Here is a 12,764-nt window from a genome sequence, read left to right on the forward strand (position 1 = left end):
TTGACCATTTGAAAGTAAAGGTCAAATGCATGGCAAGAAGGATTGGAATAAATAAATTTATTTGACCGGAAAAAAGGCGAGTATTGGTATGATAATCTAAACATATTATGCACATTAGATCCACCTGTACCTATATTAAAACGAGCATTTTCTATTCAAGATAAAGACGCTCTTACTGCCCAAAGCTGTTTAGGTTAAACGTTGCTTCTTTGTAGTTAATTAAAAATAAATATGGTCAAAACACTATCTGGGTGTGATAAGATTAAATTAACAAAATACATAAATAAACAAATAAAAAAAATTTAAAAAAATAATAATAAATGAAAAAAAAATCCATCACAACATACTAACTTCGAATGATTATATTTCTAAAAGTAGTAGGAGTGACACTAATTTTATTAGTTTAAATGTTAGACAAATGTGTTGGTTATCAAACTTAATTAGTTTCAGATCTCTGCTATGAGGGGGCTAGTTGCATTCAGATTAGCAAATGGTCAACTTCTACTATTTCTCCGGGATACCATGTTTTCCCAAGCTTTAATGCTACAAAATTACCAGATATCAATAAGAGATGACCGTCTTTCTGAAACTGAGTGATTTGATTTTTATGTTTTCTTTGTTTTAGTCTACGTCATCCTGAAATTATGTTTCAGATTCTGAGTGCTCGCTATATAATACATTGTGTTCATCACTATTTAAGACATTATGTTATAAATAGTTGCATTTTTAATATAAATAACAGATAAAAAATTAGTATGGTTGAGAAAATATGAATATTAGTACGACTATTTTAGCCTATAATGCACATTACACAATACGTCCATCTGTACCTATATCGATTTACTGTGTTTCTGATGCTTTTTATAAAGCTTTTTTTTTAATAAAAAGCATTAGAAACATATTATTTTAGGTGTCACTACTGTAATTTTATATTAAAGTTTAAAACAAACCGTGCAAAAAGTTATTCGAATTAAAAAAGTCTTTTTTTTTAAATAACTCCATAACATACTAATTATGAACGATTATATTTCCGAAAGTAATAGGATTGATACCGATTTTTTTAGTTCATATGTTAGACAAACATGTTGGTTATCAAACTAAATTAGTTTCAGGTCTCTGCTATGAGGGCGAGAGTAGTAGTTAGATTTTAAACATTTGCATTTTGGTAAAATTTAACACATATAAGTTCCAATATCTTCTGGCGCCCTTATAGTGACACCAATTTTATTACATATTTTTGATGTATGCAAGTGTAGCTAGAAATTTAGGCAAAAACGTTGGTGTCATCATGAAGGCGCTTTGAGAAAATTGGCATTGAATATAGTAAAAAAAATAATTAAAATTTTAATTTCCCAAAAACGGTAAGACAGACAAAGCACATATTTTGCACAAATATTACATTCATGATAAGGAACAACATTTGCAAAAATAAAGAAAATTAAAAATGTCAACAATCACAACCTGCCTGATCCTTACAGACAATGGCTTTTAAATGCTGAACACGAAGTCGGCATGATTGAGTTTCATCCACCTGAAAAACGCTGAGAAACGAAGCAAATGCTGTTCAATCACCAATATATTTGCCCTTACAATGGCAGCCGAGTCTACTCCTAGGGAGAATCATTTTCCCCTCCGAACTTCGGTAGGCTGATCCATCTAGTTAAGTGAGCGAGAGCGAACCGGTTCCAATGTCTATGGTTTCATCATTTGAATTAATTTTTAAAAAGAGGGAAGAAAAATGTAAGTATCAGTGTACTCATAAAAAAGAAAGCCTAGCTCATATGTTTTCAAAACCTGAAAAGTCAAATGCAAACAATTCGTTTGTTGTAGTTTTTAATGTTCTGCTCAACCCAACTGGATGTGTTATAACACATTTTGTCAATTTTTCAGGAAAAATAGATTGATTAAACATATTATTTTTACGCTTCAGAAAACTTATTTAAAACTCTAGAAATCCAACTTTTGCATTCTATCCATTAATGGGTCAACATAATGGACAACTCACTTTTTTGTTATAAATCTAACTATAGTAAAATCATTTTATTTTTCTCTCAAACAAAGATTTGACATCTATTTCAACTTGTTCAAGCTCATTTGGTTGATCAGAACATAATTTATCAGTAGAGTTAGTTTATGTTTAGATGTTTGAGGTGTTATGTGGATTACAAGTGGGAACTGATATTTTAATTGTTTAGCATATTTACAGTAGAGCTTGTGTAAATCTATCACTCAAACTATGATAAGTTTTATTACAGTAGCATGGTTTTGAATGTTTAAAGTTAATGACAATAAGTAAACAACATTTATATTGCTTTATGTTTATTTTGTCATATGGATATTTGATCCCTGGGATAATGTATCCCTCTAAACAATATTTTTTATACAACCCCCTTTTTTATAAACTGATAAAAAAAATAACTGATTTTGTATATAAGCTGATCCCTCTAATTTGACTTCAAAAAAAGGTTTCAAAAATTATCAGTTTTATACAAGGAAATTGAAATATGCGTTATTTTGCTTTCAGATTTGCTCTTTCAATAAACGATTTGTGAAAGATCAGATCTTGTTTATCAGAATTTTGTGAAGGGTCCGTTTTGGTTGATCAAGATTTTGTGAAAAATCAGTCTTGGTTGATCGGATTTTTGTGATGGGTCCGTTAACGGGACCAAATATCCTCTGGCCAGACCCCTGTTTATGATAGGCATTTTAAAATTTACTAAAACAAAAACTAAAAAATAACTTAAAGTGAAAGTACCTTTTTATCATTTTATGAACTTTATTAATATTAACAAAAAAAAAATATTTTCTTATTTATTTTGGTAGTTTATACAATTGAGCATTGATTTTGCAATTTTAATTTAAAAATTCTCTGAGTTTTCCAGGTTTTCGAGAAAATTTTCAAAGTTCCCTGAACTCCCCCCCCCCCCCTTTTTTAAAATTTTTGAATTCTCTGTATTTTTTGTTTTTACAGGTTTCCCTGTGGCGTGGCAACCTTGCTGTAGGGTTGCTTATTTTACGTAGCGTGGAATGCGTGGAAGGAAAATTCAAGCTTGCTAAAATAAACAACTTTACAGACACAGAAGCAATCTTGGGAAGCTCATCCTAAGATTGAATACTTTGACGTTGAGGGAAAAAACGCACAAATATGCGGCATTGTATGATCCCACTTCATTAATTTTACTTTTTTTGAATAAATAATTGGCAGAAAATTCGTAAGGGAATAAAGTACTTCATTTTGCAAAGAAAAAAAAAATGTTTTCTTCATTTAATCAACTTTCCCTCAGGGGTGCAGAAAATTTTTTAACACCAACATTTCCCCCAATCTGTATGAAAATTTCCCCAAAATTTTACAATATGCTATATATTTCAGATAAAAATTCATTCCTATTACTATAGGTAGAGATAGTTTTGGGGGGAAAAAAAGCAATTGCATCTTTAAAACTAATAGAATGAACTAGTAGCCTTAGAACTCGGTATCTTAAAAGCAAATTAAGTAAATGCATGTAAGTTTTAATTAAAATATCATATCTACATTTATTCTAAATGTAAATTATTATCCAAACAATACAAATATAAAAGTCTAAAGAATTAATAATTAAGAAAAATGGTAGAAAGCATTAATAGTAATCATTCTCTATTTAATAAAATTTTAAATGTAAATTATTATCCAACAAATAGTTGACGAAAATATAAAGAGTGGTGATGCAAAAGAAAATGCATTCAAAAGACACTTGCAGAAAAAAAAATGGATTTTTCTTTTTCTAAAATCGAATCTGCAAAATTTTCCCAAGATGGTTCAAATTTCCCCCGATCCTAGATCGCCGGATCGAACATATTCTGCACCCATGATTTCCCTGAGTTTTTGTTATTTTTTCAAAATTCCCTGATTTTTTTTCACTGAGTACTCCGTACATCTCTTTTTAATGTACACCCTTTGCCCACCATTGGAAAATTTGAAATTATGGACCCGCCAGAGCCTTGCTTTAAGGGCTCATACATTGCTCATCTGGGTTACCTCTGGCTTTAGATAAATAAAATTGACAAATATTACACATGAACATGACATAAAAAAGACATGAAGCAGATTAACTAGTAATGGGTTCCAAAATACTTAAGCTTGTAAATCCTCCAATAATATTTTTTCAACTTACCTCATTTTATTGATAAGTACTCATTTATACGAATTTGTAATAAATAGTACATCAGTGGTATCTTTGTTATTTCAAAAGCTATGAGTGACAAAACTTCATGCAGAAAGTCGACAGCTTAAAATTGCCTGTAAAATACAAGGAAACGGAAACATATTAATGTCAAAAAGGGGTTTTTCTTTCTTTTTTAAACTATTTTTTAAAATAAAACTTTACTGTAACCCCATAATATATATATACATTAATGCTTTCAAGGATTTAACTGGATACTTGTTTTGTCCATCATAGCTTTAATAAACACAAAGAAATTAAAATTTGGATTTGTTTTTCACTTGCACTTATAATTTTTCCTTTTTCCTTTTCAATTTTTTCTTACAAAAAAAAAAAATAAATAAATAAATAAAAAATAGAAGCTTATCAATAACCTTGTCTTTTTATTTCAGAGCATTTTTTTATTGACAACCTCAAAAAGACTTAATGAATGAAATATTCAAGCAAAAGAACATTTATATGTATATAAACACATACACTCTAGGGCTGGGAAATATACCATAAATACTGTCAATACATGTTTAATATTGTGGTATTGCTACAGTATAACCGCAGTATCTCAAACCTTTTGGGTCGGGAAGAGAAAAAAATGCAAGAAATTGAGTTATCAAGGTATTGAAAAATTTACACAAATACCTTTCACAATCTCTCACACATACAATAAAGCATATATATTTAATTTGCATGTGTACCATGAAATCACTTTGCATAAGAATTAATAAGGTATTTGGAAATACTTAGCAATTTTCAATTTCTCTTTTCATCTACAAACTTCAAAGCTCTCTTTTATCTTCAAGCACATTTAATTTTAGCTTTTTATTGGTCATTTTGTTGGAGTTAAAAATGGGGAATTGCTGAGGAGCGTGTATTCCCATATTAACTTGAAAACTAGTCAGCATACTGTCACCTCAAAGCAACAGTACGATATTTTAGTGTTATTCCTAGGATTAGTTGTCCTAGTGTTGCTCTGAGGCGACGATAGGTTCTGAAGAAAACACCAAGATAAAAAAAAAAAAGACTATGAAGAAACCTCCTCATTGCTACTGTGCTATTATCTCACTTCAATCCCCTATTCTTATACTTTTTTTCCCCCTATCAAAGCTAAAAAAATCTTTAAAAGTTTACATGTCCTGTTGGGGATGTTTGTCCAAAAGATACATGCCCAGTTTTCCCTTTTGTATATCAATAAAAGCATTTGAATTTGTCATACAGCATTAACCAGGCGAATTATATTTATATGAATCTTTAAAAAATAGTTCGAATAAATAGTATATAATAAGCCGTCGTTGAATTTAACAAAATTTAAATTTTTAACGGGAAGGATTGCTTATACGCAAACCATCTTAGCAGTAGGACTTGAAATAAATTTTGAGCTCCAAGTTAGAATACGGTAATTGTTCAATAAAATACGAAATAATAAAGTTTTAGGAAAAAGTATTAGATCAAAAAATTACATCCCTGGCCAGGCATGTAAGGATAAAAGATTCATGCCCGATCGGAATTTTTACATGCCTTGAGCATGTTGGGCAGTATAATTTTTGAGCCCTGCCCCTATTCTTAATTTTATTCTTACTAAGCTGAAAGCATTTGTCTCCAGAAGCGGCTCTACTACAAAAATTGCTAATGAAAAGCAGCAATTAAAACTTGGATCTGTGCAAAATTTTGGACATTTTGAGAGTTTTGAAAAATGTATTTCGAGATAACTATGGCATGTTTCTGCTATTATATTTACTTATTTTTAAGTATCAACTGGAGCAAGCCCCAAATTGGTGAGCAACAGGTGTCGTTAAATGAAGAAATTTGTTTCTAAAAACAGTCTATAAATTTTGAAAAATGAAAAGCATCTGCAAACAGCATTCATGCGTACATTTATATTATCTAAGTATGGCATAGTCTACTTCAGGAACAGGCATCGGCCCTTGAACCATTCTATTTCAGAACTTAGAAAATAGGAGATTTTATCACTTAATTGTTAAGGAATATTTAATATTCATATTTGTGTCTAATTTCTTTGTAATTAATTAAACAATTTGGAGTAAAATCTTGTAATTTCATTTCCTCATACGTGGAGATTTCTATCTTTAACTAATATAAAAAATACAATACGTAAATTGGCCTTGGTATATCAAAGAATTAATTTACTGTGATAGTTCAGAAATTATTAACTACTACAAACAACCAAGAATAAATTCTTGTAAATTAATTTCCTCATAATCATAGTTATCTACGATAAATAAAAAATAAAAGAAAAGGTAAAATTATGCATTCTTCAAAATGGAAAGTATTTTTCAGAATCTACAAATGAATCACAAGTCTGATGTACATTACAGAACTTCAAAAGTCAACTCATATTTTGTTTAAAGATTAAAAAAAAAAGCACAAATCATGTAATTTATTTACCTAATGTATCAGTGACAACAATTATAGAAACAGGACAAGTAGGTTTTAAGAAAATCATTAAGTTTTTCGTTACAGACATTATCTCTCCTGGTTTAATGCATTTAGGAACTTTTTTTTTATTTCCTTTTACAAAAAAGGAAGTATTGCACTCGCAAAAAAATTTTCACTCAAAAATCAACCTTAATTTCCATTTTGCTCACCCCCAAATGAATGTTGAGGTTTTTTTTCGACTCGACCACACGTGGATTAGTGCCTAAGAACGTATAGACATGCGAAATGTATCCATTTTAACGATTCTCGAGTTAATTACGTGTTTTCTCGTGATATCAGTATGTACGTATGTGCGTATGTATGTCGCATTACTCAAGAATGGTATGTCCTAGAAAGTTGAAATTTGGTACGTAGACTCCTAGTAGGGTCTTAGTTGTGCATCTCCCCTATTGGTTTTTTTCGGGTATTTCTAAAGGCATCTCAGGGTTTGTACTCAATTTCAGTAATAAAATGAAGGAGTTTTGGAGGAGTTTTGAAGGAGTAAAATGAGATTTTGAAGGAATACTAATGGGCTGTCAGTTAATGATGTTGCACTTTTTTTCAACATATTTGCCCCCTTCCTCCTTGTCACAAAGTGTTACACTTCACCTAACTCTTCCTCTTGTCACATGTCATATTTTTTTTTATAAACATATTATTACAATAACTGTGATGTCACCCTGTCTCTTCCCCTTATCACAATGTCATGAGCCCATCCCCTCCTCAAGGTATGACATCACTTGTGGACGACCCTTTTTACAATATCATAATTAAAACTTACTAAACAATTGTTTTTTTAACACACTCACTTAGTATAGTGCATCAACGTATGTATTAAAAAATATTTAAATAGTTAGACAACCTGACTTTTGCTGCTGTGAGTGTAGTGGAGTCACAATAATCATAAAACTTGAAAAAATAGCCAAGCACTATTTAAGCATGTTTTACTTCACTTGTGAAACATCTTAGTTAGCTAATAATATTTCCACCTTCAACTTTTATGACTTCTATATCAATTTGTAAATCACATCTTTAAGAAACAAAAAAAACAAACAAAAAAAAAAATATACGAACCTACATTAAAATTGCCCTTATACAATCGCCTTTGTGTTGAAGTTAAGTTGTCGAAATATTTTAGCTATTGTCATAGAGGAAGATTATGCAGTCTTGAACCAAAAAAGGAGGAATTTTGAAGGAGTCAAAACCAAAATGAAGGAGTTTGAAGGGCCCTTCAAAAAATTTTCTTAAATGAAGGAGTATTGGAGGAGTTTTGAAGGAGCGTACGAACCCTGCATCTTTTGTCCTTTTTTGGGGGGGGAATCATTGTTAATTTCGATGTAAACTCAAGTTGTGTTACAATAGGGAAGTTGCAACCTATTAAATGTTCATATTTTGGCTATTGCATATTGTTAATTGACCCTCAACACTAAAAAATTCACCATCGCCGAATTTTAAAACACCGTGGTTGATTTTTAATGAATTTTTAAAAATCCACGCGCAAAAGTGCGCTCTTCTGAAACGTCACGAACCTACGTCACAGGGCGCGAATGGCCAGCCTTCCGCCGAAGATCCCTTGTTTTCGCTAGGGACATTTTTAGCACGCTGATATTTTTATTTTTTAGAAATTCAATAATCCTTTTGAACACACTATGGAGGCCAGATTCGTTAAAGCACAATCTAAATAATCTTCCTCAAATAATATCAATGGTGATATTCGAATATTTCCGAGAGGATGAGAGGTTTAATGTTCCAGAAACGCGAGGAGATAAACCTTTTACGTTTCCTCTTCGAAGTCGAATGCACGTTCTTCGATTTCTCCCATGACACGGGAACCGGTTCGCTAGCGTTTCTCTCCTATCGGACGTCACTTCCTATGCCATCTGACGTCACAGGCGCTTGAACTTTAAAAATTAATTTAAAAAAAACTACTTATCGTATCGCAAAATTTTTTTCACCTATGATGTTCATACACGTTACTCTATCATATAAAAATAAAATTGAAAAAATCGAAAACTTCCCTATTTGGGGTAACGCTTGGCAATTTATTGCCAGTTGTTTGTCGCTAACTTGGCGACAAATTTGGTGATTTTTTTAAAAAATCTAGTTTTAATTTGGCCATTGTTGGTGATATTTAGAGAGTAAACTATTAAATCACATTAAAATTGCCAATAATGGGAAAATGACATTAAATTGGAGGAAAAGGAAGTCATGTGATGCTCACATCAGCTCATTTTATCGAAGAAAAATAATAATTAAAAGTCTCAGTACGAAAATACTCTTTAAACGTATTTTAATAATGAAGACTCTCATAAAATTTAATGTTTATTGATTCTTATACCATTCATACATGAGACTTTATTTATTTATTGTATTGGAATAAAAAAAAAGTTCTTTGAAAAGTGAAAATTCGGCTTTTTCTTTTCTTTTTTCTTTTTTTTTTTTAAATAAGAGCACCGAGTTGCATGAATATTTTCTGTTTTCATGATTTTATATATTTTTTTTCGTGCTCCGACTGCATCGTCTATCAGGGATGCAAAAGTGAGCAGGTATAAGCAGAATTTTATGCTTACTCTAAGTGTTCTTGGACTTCTTTACTTACTTTTTCTCTTGTCATTTAAATATTTTATCGTTAAAATTTATATCCACTATGCATCGCTTCAATGGTACATAATCTATTTCAATAAATCTTAAGCAATCAAGCAAATTAGGTAGTAAATGAAGTTTTGATTGAAATATGCTTTTCGGACTATTTTGAAAAGCGAAAGGCTGAAAAATAATACTAATTGAATTAATAAAAAAAGAGATACACTTGGATTTTTTCCCCATGTACTTTCAGAAAAACTTAGTTGGTCTCCCTTGTAAAGTTATGTACCTAATAGGAAAGCTGCATTGATTTAAAACATGGGTGCAAGTTTGGTGATGTGTTCAAGACGGAAAATATTTTCAGCCCCCCCCCCCCCCCCCACCGCCCGCATGCGGGCTTAAGGAAAAATTTGCATGTATAAATGTTGCAGATTTTAACAATGTCAGTTTTGCAATCTGATTTAAAGTTTAAGCCTTAAAATTGTAATATTTAAGTGTTTTGACATCATAAGTCCAAAAAATCTAAAATCCGGCAATAAGGGGGGGGGGGGGGGTCTGGGAGCTCTCTCCCAGAAATTTTTTCAAATTGAAGTCCAAAAAACGCTGTGGTAGGCCATTTTGGTAAAGTTCAGGGAAAGGAGGAGTTCAGGGACTCTTACATCAATTATTTCAAACTGATAGTCCCAAAATCACAATATTGGGCAACCTTCAAAAAATATTAAAGAAAGAGGGGGGGGGAGGGGACGCTATGGGCTTTCCCAAAATCGAAGATTTAAAAACGAAATTGTAATTTAAATTTCATAACGTTTATACGCTTTTTGAATGCACTATTGAAGGGATGGAGTTCAGGAACCCTCCTTCGGCAATATTTCGAAATTGAAGTTTCAAAAACGCAATTTTAGACGATGTTGGATAATGTAAGGGGTAAAAGCGTTTGCAGCACACCACCATTAGTTTTTTGCTGATCCTAAACATTTTTGTTGTAGCAATAAAATTGCTTAGGACATAAGATTTTCACTTTTGCAACATAAATCAGTTCTGATTCAAAATCTACCCTAGGTAGCGCCAACAAACTAGAAAAGAAGGAAAGGTGGGGGAAGGGTAAGGCCGACTAATGATAATGAACTGTCACCATTCCCCCACAGTCTTCATTTGAAAAAGAATTCTTTTATAAGATAGCAGGTGGTGAAATTAGCAATAAAAAATCGCTTCAGTGAAGTAAATATATTTTTTAAACAGGGTACCTTTCCAACATTCATCAATTAAAAAAAGAAATAGGGGAACTGAATCCTAACTCCAGGCAAGGTTCCCGAATCACATCCCTCTTAAGGCACTCAAATATAGCCAAAAGTGGCGCTTTAAATATTTCAGCATCAAAGAATTTTCGGAGAACTCCCGAACCCCTTCCTCTGAGTTCACCACAAATGTCCAAAATTTCAATTTTTAAGGCTTCAGTTTCTAAATTGTTTTGTAGGAATAGTACCCCTCTTACCTATAAACATGACTTATGATAGCCTAAAAATTTTAATACTTTAATTTTGGAAACTTTTTGAAAAAATCTTCCTACACTCTTCCCCTTAAGTCATCCAAAGATAGCTCAAAACAAAGCTCTTAAAATTTCAGAAACTAAAATATTTCGGGCTAGGGGTGCAGAATACCCTGCCTCCCTTTCATTGTGTTTACTAAACGCAGTGTAAGTTTTTCTTTAAGATTTATTTTTCTATTGAGAGAGCACCTCCCTTCCACACATCGCCAAAGACAACCCAAAGTTTTAAGACTTCAATTTCGAAAATGTTTCGAGAAAGACCCTGAATTTCCTAACTCTTAACTCACTCAAAAATAGTCAAAATAGCATTTCAATACTTCGGAGAGAGACCCCCCCCCCCCCCCCCCCCCCGAACTCTTTCCTCTAAGTTCACTAAATTTTACTTAAATTTGCGGTTTCCCCTTTTCATCACCGAAGATTTAAGAATTTAAATTCTAAAACGTATTGAGAGAAAGCCTTCGAATTCCCTCTTCTTAAGTCTTCCAAAGATTACCTAAAGCTGAGTTCTGAATGCTTCAGCTTTGAATATTTTTTGGGAAAGGAGAACCCCGAACCCCAAGACAGTCGAAAGTTGCGCTTTTAAGACTCCAGTTTCGGAATTTCGCATAAAGAGAGCCCCTCCCTCCCTCTTGACATTGCCAAAGACAGCCTAAAAGATTTAAGACTTCAATTACAAACACTTGTCGGGAGAGGGTCGCAAATGCCCTTTAACTTAAGTCATTTAAGTATAGCCTCAAATAGTTTTTAATACATCAGCTACAAAACATTTTCATGTTAGAACACCAAAACCATCTCTCATAAATTCACCAAAGATTGCCTAAATTAGTGTTTTTAAGACTCCAGTCTTTGATTCTTTTTTAAAAGCCACTTTTACATCATTAGAGACAGCCTAAAACTTTTTGACTTTTAAATTTTTAAGAGTTTGCAGTGGAGAAATATCGAACCACTCCTAGCTTCAAAAATATTTTTAATTCAGTTTTTCGATATTTTATACTGTAACCCATGAGTAACACCCCCCCCTCCTTAGATTGTCCAAGATATCAACGTTTTAAGACCTCAGTATCGTGGGTTAATTTGCACACAGATTACCCTCTTTGCAAGAGCAGCGTTTTTTTTCGCAAACTCGTTCGCTGCCGTTATTTTTCTCCTTTCCTTTCTCTCCCCCCCCCACACCCATATTTCCATTCTAGCGAGTGTTCGATTCAATGACATTAGAATTTAGTGATACCTCAAGTCTTTGTCAAAAATGCAGGAACGGTTTGCCCATCTGTGTTCCCAACCAACTTGAAATCCCCCCCCCCCCCCCGATTATTTCTAAAACTCCCATTTTCGTTAAAATTTTCAAAATCCTTGATAGTTTCTGTTTTACCTGGTATGTGGACGCCCTTTGCTGAGGCGAAAATATTTCATCTTGTCAGCAATCACTCTCAAACGGTGATGCAGATTCAATTCTTAAGACATTTTAAGAGCGTACATAATTTTCATTTATGCGTGTAAAGTTTGCAAAAAAAAAAAAAAAAACACAAATGAAAAAAAACGAAAGGATGATCGAAAATAGCATGAGAAAAGGCTAAATTTTTAATTAGAGCCGATTGCTTCGAAAAATCAGGGAGAATAGCGAGCAACTCCTCGGCCTGCAATGCAGCGAGTTGGAAATAACAAAGCTATACCTAAAAAAAGTCAAACGGCGCGATCCGAAAAGCCACTCCTCCAAAAGCACGTTGCAAACAAAACAAGCACATGGAGGAAAACCGAGAGAATGTCGAAGTAAATTCGTGGTTATGGAACGGTCCAGTAATATTAAAGCATATTTTTCAAACACTCAATTTCCCTTTTTTCATTAAAAATTAAAAGAAAGTCATTGAATTTCTTTCCGTCCCGACCTCCGTCTCGGAAATTTTGTCAAGACGGAAATCCGTCCTGGGACGGAAGGTCTTGCACCCATGATTTAAAAAAAGAAAAAAAAACAAAAGAAAACCTATTTAGCAAACTTGCATTACCTTAAA

General features: G+C 32.5%; 1 protein-coding gene across 1 annotated transcript in view; it reads right to left on the bottom strand.

Moving 5' to 3' along the window:
- LOC129230533 (bromodomain-containing protein 3-like) overlaps window positions 1-12,764 on the bottom strand; it is a 215,644-nt gene that overhangs the window by 191,989 nt on the left and 10,891 nt on the right. The window contains 1 exon segment of the mRNA XM_054864940.1: window positions 4,152-4,276. Within this exon segment, the coding sequence (XP_054720915.1) occupies window positions 4,152-4,156 (5 nt within the window). The 5' untranslated portion in view covers window positions 4,157-4,276.

The sequence above is a fragment of the Uloborus diversus genome, chromosome 1 (assembly GCF_026930045.1).
Source record: "Uloborus diversus isolate 005 chromosome 1, Udiv.v.3.1, whole genome shotgun sequence".
NCBI lineage: Eukaryota > Metazoa > Arthropoda > Arachnida > Araneae > Uloboridae > Uloborus > Uloborus diversus.